The sequence below is a fragment of the Ahaetulla prasina genome, chromosome 1, assembly GCF_028640845.1.
Source record: "Ahaetulla prasina isolate Xishuangbanna chromosome 1, ASM2864084v1, whole genome shotgun sequence".
Classification (NCBI taxonomy): domain Eukaryota; kingdom Metazoa; phylum Chordata; class Lepidosauria; order Squamata; family Colubridae; genus Ahaetulla; species Ahaetulla prasina.
The window spans coordinates 29,493,833-29,508,320 of NC_080539.1; the positions used below are offsets into that span (position 1 = coordinate 29,493,833).

Here is a 14,488-nt window from a genome sequence, read left to right on the forward strand (position 1 = left end):
CCTGTGTGCGTAGGGCCATCAATTACTTGAATCAGGTCCAAGGCCGTCATGGAAGCCTGGAACTCCCGAGCCGTCGTCGATGACAAGCCCGTCGATGGCAGGTTAAAGTCCCCCATGACTATAAGTCTGGGGGTCTCAACCGCCACCCCGGCGAGCACCTCCAACAACTCGGGTAGGGCTGTAGTCACGCAGCAAGGAGCCAGGTACGTGATCAACAGACCCAGCTGATTCCGATGGCCCCACTTCACAAAGAGGGATTCACAACCGGCAATCTGAGGTACAGTGGCCTCCCTCAGCTCTAGACTTTCCCTAATAACAACTGCTACCCCCCCACCCCTACCTTGGGCTCTCGGTTGATGAAATGCTCAGAAACCTGGAGGGCACAACTCCACGAGGGGAAACCCCCCCCTCTGGACCCAACCAGGTCTCCGTAATGCCCATAAGATCCGCGGCTTCCCCCTGAGGGATTTTGGGAGATGACACATCTTAAAGTTGCTGAGGTAGAGAAACAGTGCCCTCACACATTTGCTTGATGTTAGTTTAAATGTTGCGTAAGTTAGGATATTCTTCCATTAGTGATTCAATGTTTGATTCAATGTTGATTCAATGTTTGTAAGAATGCTTTGTTGTGCCAAAATGAAGGGAGACTTTATAACAGTCTATATCTGTGATGGCAAACCTATGACATGCGTGCCGGAAATGGCATGCAGAGCCATCTCTCCAGGCACGCCAACCATCGCTCTTTTGGGTTCCTGTGCATACATGTGCATACATGTGCGCTGGCCAGCTGGTCTTTGTGCATGCGGGAGTGGTGGAAACTGAAGAGCAGCTCCCCGGCATGCATGGGCGCACTGGGAAACTGACCTTCCAGTTTCTGGCACATGTCTGTGCACTGGCCAGCTGTCTTTGTGCGTGCATGCATGCCAGAAACCAGAAGACCAGGTTGCCGGTGCTCATGTGCTCGCCGGAAAATGGAAGCTCAGCTTCTTGGCATGTATATGCGCGCTGGGGAATTGCTCTTCCATTTTGCAGTGCTCCTGTGCGTACACATTGCAGAACTGCTCTTCTGGTTTCTGGTGCACCTCCCCCTGCGTGCGTGCTCACATTTCGGCACTCGGTGCTGAAAAGGTTCACCAACACTGCTCTATATGACTGGATGGTGCTATGAAGACATCGTAAGTTGCTAGCAGGGAAATAGCCTTAGTTACATTATTAGAAATTTATATAATTATCAGATCACAGCTTTTTGTTTTTCCATAATATGAACATGTCATTTCTATAAGGAGCTATCAATCTAATCTATAAAACCCAAAGTCAAAGCTACAACTGTTATAACTCTATCCAACTTAGCACCCGGGTACCTGCAGGACTATATGCCTCAAATAACCAAGAGAGAGTGGACATTTATACTTTCCCCTAATAACAATTTGGAGGACATTTTTCCAATGGAGATTTGGATGGCACAATCCTGCCTTTCAGGAAAGCAGTTAAAATGGAGAGAATAGTGAATATTTCTTATTTTACTGATCATCACTTATGGCTAACACTACAGATCAGGGGTCTCCAACCTTGGCAACTGTAAGCCTGGTGGACTTCAAATCCCAGAATCCCAGCTTTGCTGGCTGGGGAATTCTGGGAGTTGAAGTCCACCAGGCTTACAGTTGCCAAGCTTGGAGACCCCTATTACAGATAACCTTCATTCCCTTTCCTTCCCTCTCTTTCATACTTAGCTGTCACATGTCTTCTTCCCCTTCCCTTTCAACACCTAGCTGTGACATTACACTTTTTAAAATTTTTATTTCGTGAATTAGACAAAGCGGACGATGACCCAGGAAAGTTACACCATGGGTCTATGTGGTTCATTCTGGCTGTCACTCAAGATAGTCGGCAGATGAAAAAGGATCGGTTATCTCAATCCCCTCCATAACGAGGGCCCTGCCATTCCTGAGGGATCTGGAAATATGGCTTCCCCAAGGGAGGAAAGCGCAGAGCCTCGTCGACAATAAGATCCACCCCGCTCTCTCTCTCCTTCTCTCTCGTCTTTTCTTCTCTATGGTCCTCCTGGGCGTTTCGCAGTGCAGGGGCGGTGTCGACCGTGCCAAAAACCGCGCGCCACGCCTCGGCGTTCTCCCGGCAAGCTGTGCGGCTGCAGGCAGAGGACTGGCGGGAGCGTGGCCGAGATGGCGTCTGCCGACGGCGTGGTGGAGGAAGCTGTTCCGGCTGCGCGGCGCAGCAGGTGAGGAATCAGTGCGGGTAGAGCGACCCGGGGGCATCGCAGGCGTCCCTTGTCCGCCTCCCCTTGGAAAGTCCCGTCCTCCCGGCTCTCGGTTTAAAATTTCCTCTCCACAGTTACGGCCACGTCTTTCTTCCGCCTCTCATTGCATCGCTTAGTAGTTCTTCCTAAGCTCGGAGAGACGCGTTGGGAGCCCAGCCCCGGATGCTTCCGGAGACCTGGGCCATGACAGGGTGGCGCGGATTGCAGGTGGCTGGGGTGAAGAAGTGCAGAAGGAGCTGCACCGTGCTTGACCCGCTTTGTCGGGCGGGGCGGGATAGTCTTCCCTAATCATGTGTCGGTTTTTCCCCTCCGGCTCAGCGGGAGCAGAGGAGCCGCCCTGAACAGCCTTGTCGGCCGCTTGCCGCTCACGCCGTCGCTTTCCCCACGGAAAAGGACCACCAGCCAGTCGAAAACGGAGCCGCCGCTGCTTCGGACCAGCAAGCGCACCATTTACACGGCTGGGCGGCCGCCCTGGTACAACGAGACCGGCACGCCTTTCAAAGAAGCCTTTGTCATTGGTAGGGGAATCGGTGGCTGCTCCTTTTGCCCTGCTAGGTGGGGGGGGGGGTCTGTTTGAAAATCCTTATGAAATTTATCCAGCAACTTGGAGCTTCCAGCTGACAAGTGGAAGTGCCAGTTTCCCTGCCTTTAGATACCGACTGGTTTCTAATTTTCTGTACCATATTTCTGTACCCTCCCTCCTTGAAAAGTTGCAGCTTCTTGCATAGAATTATTATGCTGAAATAAGGTTTTTTTAAAAAATAAATGAATCAGGTATTCTGCTGTTTTTGGCCATATTGATAGTACCACGCCTGCTGGGTTTAGTTGTAATGTGCTAGGTGGGCCACATCTATGCTTGCCACTCTGAGTAAGGCTGTTGGTGAGATCTGCATGCTGGCTTCTTTCCCACTAGGGTGTTTGAGATCATTGGAAATCCAGGCACACTAGACAGTAAAGAATAAGAGGAGTGGGAACCTGTCTTAGGGCTGTTCCTCCAGACTGTCCTCTTCTCATTAGCTTGTGTTAGTGGTGTTTTCATCTTTCCCAGGCTTGTGTGGTGGCAGTGCATCTGGCAAGACTACAGTGGCCAACAAAATCATTGAAGCACTAGATGTGCCTTGGGTGGTGCTCCTCTCCATGGATAGCTTCTACAAGGTGGGCTGGTTAAAATATCTTGGCCCAATTCCCTCAATTCCACCCCTCTCAAAGGCAGAGATGGGAAGAAGTGAGAAAATTGAAGTCTAGGAAACCACCTCTTACAGTACTGATCCAGTCTGTTCTCTTCCCTGTTTTCTGATGTCTCTGGTGCTCTTACAGGTGCTGAACAAAGAACAGCAAGAGCAAGCTGCTTGTAATGAATACAACTTTGACCATCCTGATGCCTTTGATTTTGACCTGCTCATCAGTGTCCTACGGAAGCTGAAAGACGGCAAGAGTGTTAAAGTTCCTGTTTACGATTTTACCATACATAGACGTAGCAAGGAGTGGGTATGTAGGTGCAGAAGGATGTCCTGCTATTCCTAGCAATTTTTAGAAATTAAAAGGCTTCCCCTCCACTCTTTTCTCTGAGGCTGTATTAGCTCCATAAAGTATTCATGACCTGGTATGCTGCAATTGGGTAAAACTGCTCAAATACATAGAATGTCGGTTGGATGGGTTGTTATAGGCCAGATGCAAGTCACCCAAGCTCCTCTAGAGACTGCAGAATCATGGCTCCAAGGATCACCAATAGTGAAAATTTCTTAAGAATAGGTCAACATGTGGAAGCCTTAGATTCCTCATTCCTGAGGTAGGTTTTCTATTCTAATGTGGAACTGAAATATCTCCCTAAAATGACTATATTTTCTACATAAAGACATTAAATTGATCTGCCTCAATGTTTCTCAACTGTGCAGACTTCAGCTCCTAGAATTCCCCATTAATTTCACACATTTTCAAACTGCTGAGATTGAGAAACTCTTGGTCTACCTTATCAGTTTAGTTTCTCCAGCTATGGGAAAAAGGAGTTTCTCACAATCAGGAAAAATAATGCAACCTGATTCTAACCAGTTTTTATAAACAAGGAGTATTCATGCACTTCCCAATTATTTCATTACAACTTTTTTCAGTTGATGAAAATAATACAGTGTTTAAATTAAACATTTGTTCTTTATCTTAGCTACTACGTTTGCCTAAATTGGCAGACATTTCTTCTTTTGGAGCCTGATGAGGTTTAAATGCTGCAGGATCTTTGGAAGGAAAACTGCATTTGACTAACTGTATTCACAGAATACAGTAGGGACGCGGTGTACCGGTGTATGCGGTACCGTAGGAACACGGTGGCTAAGATGCTGAGCTTGTCAATCGAAAGGTCGGCAGTTCAGCGGTTCAAATCCCTAGTGCCGCGTAAGGGGATGAACTCCCATTACTTGTTCCAGCTCCTGCCAACCTAGCAGTCCGAAAGCATGTAAAAAATGCAAGTAGAAAAATAGGGACTTCCCTTTGGTGGGAAGGTAACAGCGTTCCGTGCACCTTTGCTGTTTAGTCATGCTGGCCATGACCACGGAGACGTCTTCAGACAGTGCTGGCTCTTCGACTTTGAAACGGAGCTGAGCACCATCCCTTAGAGTCGGGAATGACTAGCACATATGTGCGAGGTGAATCTTTACCTATTCAGAGAATGTCTCACTTTGTATTTTCTGTTCTACTTAAAATTCCATCTTGGTTTCTGAAATTCAAGTTTTTCTGAAGCAGTTTCTAAGTAATATCAAAATAGAAGAATAGAATTGTAATATGATCTGAAAAGAAAGCTCACCAATATTTTTCTGATGTCATTTGTTGATTTTCTGAGTCCATCTGGAGTAGGCTATGTTGTTTTTGCCATGGTAATGTAGTATTCATTGATTGACTTATCTGTTTCATTTTGGGGACAGAAAACAGCTAATAGAATTATATTTCTGCTCATTAATCTTATTTCACCTGCTTGCTAGTGGAGGGGGTCTGTAGGTGGAGGAAGTTAGCAGCCTGAGGATGAATATATTTCATTTACTACAAGAAAGGTGGCAAATAAATAATATTTCTGGAATATAGCTGACCATTCCATTTTTGTCTAAGAGAAATGACTATTGCCCTTTCCTGAAAGCCGATGGTCACAGGATGAAAATGGTGCTGCTAGAGGCTTTTTTATCTCCATAGTTGATTTGAGGGCTGTATCTCTACTCCATTAGCAACTATTACATTTGAAAGCTTTGTTAGATTGTCTTGCAGTACGAGAAAGAACTTGGTGTGAAAGGGAGGGCGGGCATCATATTGGAATTGAGCTTGGTTCCTTGTAAGTAAGAAGTTTCCCTATATCCAGGAAGAGTGTCTTAGATCTGACTTTCTTCTGGGTTCTGATTTCTCTCCCTGGCTTTAATTGACACATTCTTTTCTCCTTTTGTTGCAGAAAACTATCTATGGGGCCAATGTAATTGTATTTGAAGGTATCCTGTCATTTGCCAATAAGGAGCTTCTACAGGTACTAAATAGGGCAAAGATAACACACATGAGTAGGAAATGGACCAGCTTGGGCAGATGGGCTCCCTATTTAATTTGTATCATAAATGCATTTTTTTGTGGGAAGTAACTTGTAAACGAGTCCCTCAAAGATGCAGGCATTTGAATAAGTTCTAAGATAAGACTTTGGCTAGATGCCTTGTCTCTCTAGTTTTTTCCTTCCTTGTGACTTCTGCAGCTCCTGGACATGAAAGTTTTTGTGGACACAGACTCAGATATCCGGCTTGTGCGACGGTTGAAGCGGGACATCATGGAACGTGGGCGGGATGTGGCAGGTGTCATCAAGCAGTACAGCAAGTTTGTGAAGCCAGCCTTTGAGCAGTACATTGAGCCTACAATGCAGGCGGCAGACATTGTGGTGCCTCGAGGTGAGAGGAGGAAGAGGAATGGTTGTTGATTTGTTCAAGGAGCAACATTGGGCTGGATTATGTGCCAATACTCACTGTAGTATACTCAGGAATTTTGAGTATGAACACAGACAGAGTGCCCGTTTCACGTCTAAATATGACTACAATTTAGTCTCCTGGTTTTTAGCCCAGTACCTTAGCCACCACACCAAAAATGGTTCTCATAAAAGATCAGAAAACTAATTAGATATTAAAAGCAAATATTAATCTCTATGACCAAGAGAACTGTTTGCACCTTAAAGACCTTTAAGGAGTGTTAAAGAAACCAGACTGATTTATAGCATATAGGAAATTTTAAAAAGATGAGACGTGCCATTGAACTATGAATGGGAATGGTGAAATATTACCTAAAGCAGGGGTCTTCAACCTTGGCAACTTTAAGACTTGTGGACTTCAGCTCCCAGAATTCCTCAGCTGGAGACCCCTGACCTAAAGTGCAGATATCCATTCTTCAGAACCTCTTTGGTTTTTCAAACTTCCTTTTTTTGACAGGTGGAGAGAACTTTGTGGCTCTGGACTTGATTGTTCAGCATGTTCACAGCCAATTGGAAAAGGTGAGGAGAAGTAGTCTTGGGGAGAGAGAAAACATCACTGCTGCAGAAAGCCCCATTCCCACGTGGTTACTCCTCGTTGCCCAGTATCTGCTTTTTATTATTATAGCCCAAAGGACTATTCACTCCCTGCCAAGAACTTATCCTTTCCCCATATCCTGGAAAGGCATCCAATTCCTGGCTGTGGCTCATGGGTGTCCCTAGAATTCTTCCACTCCCGATAGCCCCACCTACCACATGGTTTTTGTCCCCAAATTAGTAAGCAATAGGGAGATGGGGAAGAATGGCGCCACCATTTTATTATTTTAGGCTTGGCCTTGGGGCAAATGTTGCTGTGTGCAGTGACCGGCTGTTCTGTTTTGTCTCACTTCCCACTACTCCCTGCCTTGTAATACTGCCTCCTGGTGTGGGCTCCTCCTCCTACCGCCCAGCGTGAAATCACAGTCAGGTATGGTGGCACCCTTAAAGAAATAGAGTTAGATCCTTCCTCCTCTTCTCTTCTCTCCCCCACCTTCTTCATCTTAGTATTGTTCTCTGACACCCATCAAGCCAGCCAGTGGGAGAGCAGCTGGGTGTTGGGGAAGAATTGCTGGCAGTATCTGGTGGGAATATGCAAGGAGGTCAATACAGGCAATTGTTTAGGTTAAAGATTCGCTAATGGGCATGTGCAAACCTCTGACCGCTTTGGAACCTCACTAGAACATGTTAAGATTTGTGCTCTTTTTACTGAGAGTTCATCTTTGCCGTCTTTCTTTAGAATCAGACTTCTAAGTAGAGCTCTCAGGAAGGGTGCTGCTTGATAGTCTCACTTTCTCTTCCATGTCAAGGAAATATTTATTGCCAACACTATTATTTTGTGTATAATAATATACACAATAATATATGGGGCTGCATTGAATGGAGTTGCAATACATTTTACATTCCAGCCACATTTCCATAAGTGTAATTTGCATACCAAAATGGTATACCTTTCAGCGAGGTTGGGATGGAGAAGAGGAAGTTCATTCAGTCATTTAAGACTACTTGCAGTGAACTACTGGATCCCAGCTGCTCTCCCTGTTTTGGTACTGTGGGAGCGTTCTGCTGTTCCTCTGCCCCATGTCTCAGGCAGGAAGCTGCTGCCTTGTTGCCCCTCCTAACGCACTCTGTCTATCTGTCTCTCTTCTGTCCCGCTGGGCCTGGGCACCTGCATCAGAGGAAGCTACGCTGGCATATGTGAGGACACTTGGTCTCCTTTGGCTATTTCCTGCTGCACCTTCCTCTCCTTGTGTACTGTGTTCCATTTTGAGGGGATGGTGGGAATGGAGCAAGGTGGTGGGGGGCGGGGTGTCTTTCTGCGCCTGTGCTTCTGTTTTTTAATCCAGTAGTAGAAAGATAATTTAGATGTGCCCGACTTTCAAGAGTGGGCATTGGAGACTTTGATGTGCTGTAATTGCTGAGTGAAGTTAGAGCAATTTATAATTGCTTTTAAGCAGTTTCATGTCCTAGGTTACACTATTTGTCTTATTAGAAGCAGGGAGGGGAACCTGAATTTTCAGAATTTATTTTGGATCCAATTTTGTTTCTTTGTGCACAAATCTTGTGGGTGGGGGGAGGGACCATATGAGCAGAAATGATGTTTTGCATGCAGAGCTGTTATTGTAGGGCCAGCAGATACATTGGTTTTTTTCTTCCATGTGACTCGTCGTTCTTATTTTTGCACAGAGCAGCCTTGGCTTCTGCTCATCAGGGACAACCATTGCCAACAACCTTAAGTGTCTTGGAGAGCACACCGCAGGTTCGGGGGATGCACACTATTATCAGGTACTAGGCAAGATATATCAGTGGGGGTATGGTTGCCTCTGAGACAGGCTATAGGCCTTTGGAGAGGGAAAAGTCCAACAGTTTGGGTTTTAGCAGTTACAGAGGAACATCAGAGCTGCTTAAGGAAAAGAGGGGTTTCATAGGCAAATTCAGGGCTGTCAAAAAGTCAACGGGGACAGGCTCGCTTTAGATAAAGACGTTTGCTGGGATGGAATCCTAGCATGGGATAATATTACTTTTACTTCTGTTTGCTTTGCAGGAACAAGGACACCAGCAGGGATGAATTCATATTCTATTCCAAGCGCCTCATGCGGCTGCTGATTGAACACGCCCTTTCCTTTCTACCACTCAAGGTATGTGCTTCTCCCATTCATTTAAGATCATACACGAACACTTATCTTACAACTGCCAACAGAGATGTCACAGACCATCTAACCTTCTTTCTGCATATGGGGTGATTCTTGTGTTTTTTGGTTCAAGCATGCCTCAGCAAGTAGCCTTGCGTGATTGCCGATTTGGCCTTGTCAACTGCAACTGCTCCAACCGACAATTGTCTTGACTTTTTCAGCCAGTAACTGTAGAGACACCACAGGGCACAATTTATGATGGAAAGAGATTTCACAGGCAGCGGGTGAGTGATTTTTTTTTTTTTTAATTGCCTGAAAGGGGTCCGTCCTTTGTAGGACAGAATAAGGAAAAGGTGGTGAATAGACTAATAAATAATAATAAAATAACAGAATTGGAAAGGACCTTGAAGGTCTTCTAATCCAACCCCCTGCTCAAGCAGGAAACCCTATACCAGTGATAGTGAACCTTTTCCAGACCAAGTGCCCGAAGTGCGCGCACAGGTGTGTGAATGTGTGTGCGCAAACCCCCAAAATGCAATGTGCGTGCACCCCCCCCCCCCCCCGGAAGACCAGCTGGCCAGCGGGAGGTGCATGCACATGTGGAGCGGAACTGGGGGAATGGCTTGCATGCCCACAGAGAGGGCACTACCTGCCACCTCTGGCACATGTGCCGTAGGTTCGCCATCACTGCCCTATACCATTTCAGACAAATGATTGTTCAATCTCTTCTTAAAAACTTCCAGTGTTGGAGCATCTGCAATTTCTGGAGGCAAGTTGTTCCACTCATTGTTTTGTCAGGAAATTTCTCCTTAGTTCTAGGTTGGTTCTCTCCTTGATTAGTTTCAAGAAATTGCTTCTTGTCCTGCCTTCAGGTGCAGGATTGACCCCCTCTTCTTCATGGCAGCCCCTTAGATATTGGAACACAGCTATCATGTCACCCCAGTCCTTCTTTTCATTAAACTGATGAAGATCAGTCTGTTTTCACAGATTAGGCCAGGGGTTTCCAAACTTGGTCCCTTTAAGACTGTGGATGCAGCTGGGATGTTCTTCATGCAATCAAGGCTTTTGTCACTGTGTTACAAACACATAGCAATGATTTGCAGTATTAGATTTAAGTGGTTGCTTATTAACAAGGATCTTGGAAGAAAGCTGTTTTCTGCTTTTATAGATCACTGGAGTCTCCATTCTGAGAGCAGGTGAGACCATGGAGCAGGCTCTTACAGCTGTCTGCAAAGATATTCGCCTGGGAAAAATTCTCATCCAAACCAACCATGACACAGGGGAACCTGAGGTGAAAAAATGGAATGGGATCTTTTGGGAGGGAGTTAGATAGTTTTGAGATGGGGCTGAGTTGTGGATAATATTATTCTTCTGAATTCTTTTCTGCTCTTGCCAGCTGCATTATCTCAGGCTGCCCAAAGAGATCAGTGAAGACTATGTCATCCTGATGGATAGCACTGTGTCTACAGGAGCTGCTGCCATGATGGCTATTCGGGTGCTATTGGTATGTTGAGGCCCCGTTACATGACATGAGTGGTTGGTTGGTTGGAATTCTTCTGTTTTTGATGTTGTAAACCAAGACAGACTGATGAATACAGCTAATACGGATTGGGGTTGCATACATGAGATTGACGGTTAAAGGTGTCACCGAAAATGGGTTTGGAAAACTCAGAACAATTTGACCTGCAGTCTGGATGGAGTCATATAGGGACTGCTCACAAGTGCTGTATCCCACAGGATCATGATGTACAAGAGGATAGGATCTTCTTACTGTCTCTGCTGATGGCAGAGATGGGAGTCCATTCTGTGGCTTATGCTTTTCCCCGTGTGCGTATCATCACCACAGCTGTGGACAAGAGAGTTAATGAGGAATTCCACATCATCCCTGGCATTGGTAAGCAGTTGTGGTTTTCTGACACTCTGTTTTGCTCTGGCTGGTTTGGTGAGCCCGAGTGGCACGGTTCAGGCATTGTCTAGCTGTAGCATTCATGTTTTGATAAGTAATTTCGTTCGGCTGATTTAGCAATCATTTTTGTCTTGGGTGAGGACACTGTAGTCTGCAAGATTAGCACTTATTGTTTGATGCAATATTGTGGGTAATTTCCATGGGCCAGAATACATCTATTACAAGCATGTAATTCATGTTTTATTAGGGAACTTTGGAGACCGTTATTTTGGCACAGATGGCATCATCCCCTGGTATGAGAATGACGACATGGATTGCTGACCCGATTCTGCTGGACAAGGCTTTATTTCTTGAGTATTGGGTGTCTCTTCTTGGCTTGACTACAGGCATAATGCTATTGCCTTGGTCCTTTCTTTTCATAACTACAAGCTTTACTTGACTGCTCAGTAGTGGTGCAATTTTGATAGCACTTCCTGCTATAATACACCAACTGGGATGGAAACAGTGCTGCTGCTATTACCTTCCCATTCACAATCTCCTTCATATTTATTGGTATTTATTGGGGCATTCACTCCACTGTAGTACTGCTTCCCATGCTTTCTCTTTTTTTTAATGCAATACTTTTATTATAAAATAGTATAGAGAATATAAGAATTCATAGGAAATGTGATTTCATTGTGGGCAGCAGCATCATAGGCGCAAGCAGTGGAAGAGAGATGCGGCGTTGTTCTGGGAGGCTTCTAAGTCGTCCGGCTCCATTCTTCCTTCAGGGATCTTTCTCCTGGATTTGACTTCAGGAGGCTCCATGAAAGGATCTCTGAGTCATCTGGTTGCTTTCGTCCAGCTTCCATGTGTAGCTTCAGCAGCATCTTGTCCCCCTATCAAGGATGCTGTAAGAAAAGTGTATCCCTGCAAATCCATTGGATTTTTTCACTGACCTGGTGAGCTACTTGTGCCCTTTTATATGTGTTTCCTCACTGGCTGATGTGCAATGCAAGCAGGCTTCTGCACGTTGGCCTGGGGTTCCTCTCTAAAATAATTGGATGCTGACTTATTCAGGATCCTGTGATCTTGACAGCTGTGTGTAAATTGCACTTGTTCTCCCTAATTTGTGGCTGCACAAGCATTTGGGACCATAGTGTTGCTATAAGGGACCTCATGCTAGAGGCAAGTGCTCTACGCCTAAAGTCAATACTACTATTACTGAAAGCCAGAGCTACGTTTGCCTTCCAAACCAAAAGTGGCTACTGGCGTAACATTAAGCCCCCAACCTGCATTCCCTTATCCTGATCTGTTTTTCAGTACTGTACTCAGCTGACTTGCTTTTTTTTTTTAAATGCCATAATAAAAGATTTACAGTGCTACTTGGCTTTATCTCTTTGTAACTGGATGTCTTTCAGGTAGAGAGAGGGAAATATGGGGATGTCATTTGCATCCTATTTCCTAAGTATTTAATTTCACAAAAAGATTGAAAGAACCATGGTATCAGAATAAAAATTAAATCATGCAATACAACTGAATTATAGAATATCTTAGAAGAGCTTAGTTACTAGATTGACATTAGCAGGATCTGTTGCTCAGTAGGAACAAAACCATTGCAAAACTATGTCTCCAATCCCTACCCTCTTGGTCCAGAAGGAAGTCATTGTATGAAGTGCCAGGACGGCAACACCCTCTATTCAAGTACAGATGAGTAATTCATTGGAGCAACAAATATTTTCAGTTCCATATCCAAATTGGGAAAGGACCAAAACAGCCCGCTTCAGGATTATTTACAGATGCAATCTTTATGGCCTCAAAAAGAGACTTTCAAACCTGTCTTCAGAAGGGGGTGAGGGATTCATCACTGTTGTTCTCAAGACAGAAGTAAATTCTCTCCTCAGATATTTAAGGTAAAAAAACCTGTCAACTGGACAACTCCCTTGCCCAGTTGTGTCTGACTGGAGGGCGGTGCTCATCTCCATTTCCTAGCCGAGGGAACTAGCATTGTCCAAAGATGCTTCTGTGATCATGTGGCTGGCCTGACTATATGCCAAGGTACACAGAATGTTGCTATTTTCCCACCAAAGTGGTACTTATTTGTATATTTGCATTTGCTTGCTTTCAAACTGAGGTACTTACCACCTCTCAAATTCAACACACACATCTTAGCTGCCTGAAAAGCCAAGAGCAGCACAGGTCCATCCCACAGTAGCAGAGCTGGTACTACTACGAATCTTGTCCATAAGATCTAAAGAAGCCAAAGTAACCCTACAAGATGTCCCAGTTATGCCACTTGTTCCTGCCAATGTAAAACAAATGGTCTTGTTAGCAAATGGCATGCAAAAATGTTAAAGTATTTTGAAGAGAGATTGGTCACCGCCCATTCTTTTCTAGTAAGGTATGAGGGATCTTAATGTGATCAGATGGCATTCTACCAGTGTAGTAAATGGAGATGTACGGGCATTCAATTGCTCTTACCTCTACGGTATAGGCCTATGCCTGTATGTGTGTTTCATCAAATTCCAGTTTGTGCCAGCAATGTTCAATGCATCACTTCTGCTGCCATGTATCCCAGAGCTGCTCAGTAAAACATGGAACCTTCCAGGATCTGCAGTTGAGAGGCCACTTGGGGGCAGTAGCATCTGACATCCTCATAATCACATTCTAGTGATTGACAAGTCTTGTGATGGAACTGCCCAGATTTTATGGGATAATTCCCAGGCATATTTTTTTAAAAAAAATCCATAAAGTGACTAGAAAAAGTTATTCAACTTCTACCCTTGTGAAGTCAGTGATAACTGATAAAATGGATATGATAAAAGTCAAACCCTCCCTGCCCAATTCCATCAGACCCAAATTGACCCATCTTGTCCCAACAAAAGTGAGTATAGTCAAGGCTATGGTTTGATGCAATGAATGGCTGTGAAAGTTGGTGTCAAGGTTCCAGAAAAACTTCTGCATAAAAAAAAACTCTGAAGCCATTGTCTTTTTTCAAAGTCTTTCAAACCATACTAGGCCGTAGGTTTCCAGGCCTGACAGTTGGACCATAAGAAAGGCTGAGCGCCAAAGAATTGGGGCCTTTGCACTATGGTGCTGGAGAAGACTCCTGCAAGTCCCTTGAACTGCAAGGTGATCAAACCAGTCAGTCCTAAGGAGATCAACCCTAACTGCTCTTTAGAAGGCCAGATCCTGAAGAGGAAACTCAAATACTTTGGCCACCTAATGAGAAAGAAGGATTCACTGGAGAAGAGCCTAATGCTTGGAAAGATTGAGGGCACAAGAAGAACGGGACAACAAAAAATGAGGATGGAGTCACTGGATGGAGTCACTGAAGCAGTCAGCATGAGCTTAAATGGATTCCAGAGGATGGTAGAGGACAGGAAGGCCTGGAGGAACGTTGTCCATGGGGTCGCAATGGGACAAGAAGTCCCAGATAAAGGCCCCCTGTAATCCCATCAAACCAAAGAATAGAACCAAGTCCCAAGAGTAACCCTTAACAAGGGAATTGCAACTGGACAGCCAACCAGCTCTCAGCTTCTGGGATTTCCTCACCAAAAATTTCCATTGTTCAGAATCTTTCTCTTGTAAAGCTGCTTCCCAATGATCCTTACAATAAACATACAGTAGTTCTCAATGTTGTGCTCCTTCAACAGATTGAATCCACAACATAGTGAAGGATGGTT

The 14,488-nt window shown here is 45.0% G+C and overlaps 1 protein-coding gene across 5 annotated transcripts; it reads left to right on the plus strand.

The window, feature by feature from the left end:
* The first annotated feature begins 2,081 nt into the window (after positions 1–2,081).
* On the plus strand, positions 2,082–12,167 carry LOC131188952 (uridine-cytidine kinase-like 1). Of its 5 annotated transcripts, XM_058164650.1 has the most exons (13): positions 2,621–2,793; positions 3,593–3,763; positions 5,700–5,771; positions 5,988–6,177; positions 6,709–6,770; positions 7,199–7,215; positions 8,472–8,570; positions 8,830–8,923; positions 9,139–9,201; positions 10,086–10,208; positions 10,314–10,421; positions 10,655–10,811; positions 11,071–12,167. In XM_058164650.1, the coding sequence occupies exons 4-13, from the start codon at positions 5,997–5,999 to the stop codon at positions 11,142–11,144; spliced, it is 978 nt and encodes a 325-aa protein (XP_058020633.1). In that variant the 5' UTR covers positions 2,621–2,793; positions 3,593–3,763; positions 5,700–5,771; positions 5,988–5,996; the 3' UTR covers positions 11,145–12,167. The 5 variants fall into 5 exon arrangements, 2 of the variants coding, with proteins under 2 accessions (XP_058020632.1, XP_058020633.1); XR_009152872.1 differs by lacking the exons at positions 10,086–10,208; positions 10,314–10,421; positions 10,655–10,811; positions 11,071–12,167 and adding exons at positions 2,082–2,236; positions 3,324–3,430 and having other exon boundaries at positions 2,594–2,793; positions 8,477–8,570; positions 9,139–9,207; XR_009152873.1 differs by lacking the exons at positions 10,086–10,208; positions 10,314–10,421; positions 10,655–10,811; positions 11,071–12,167 and adding exons at positions 2,082–2,236; positions 3,324–3,430 and having other exon boundaries at positions 2,594–2,793; positions 8,477–8,570; positions 9,051–9,185.
* Positions 12,168–14,488: the final 2,321 nt, after the last annotated feature.

Excerpts from the sequence above, each read along its gene's own strand:
- LOC131188952 (XM_058164649.1), top strand. The coding sequence starts at position 2,181 with ATGGCGTCTGCCGACGGCGTGGTGGAGGAAGCTGTTCCGGCTGCGCGG. Across the intron at positions 2,237-2,593 it reads CCGGCTGCGCGGCGCAGCAG|CGGGAGCAGAGGAGCCGCCC; the intron begins GTGAGGAATCAG and ends CCTCCGGCTCAG. Across the intron at positions 5,772-5,987 it reads CCAATAAGGAGCTTCTACAG|CTCCTGGACATGAAAGTTTT; the intron begins GTACTAAATAGG and ends TGACTTCTGCAG.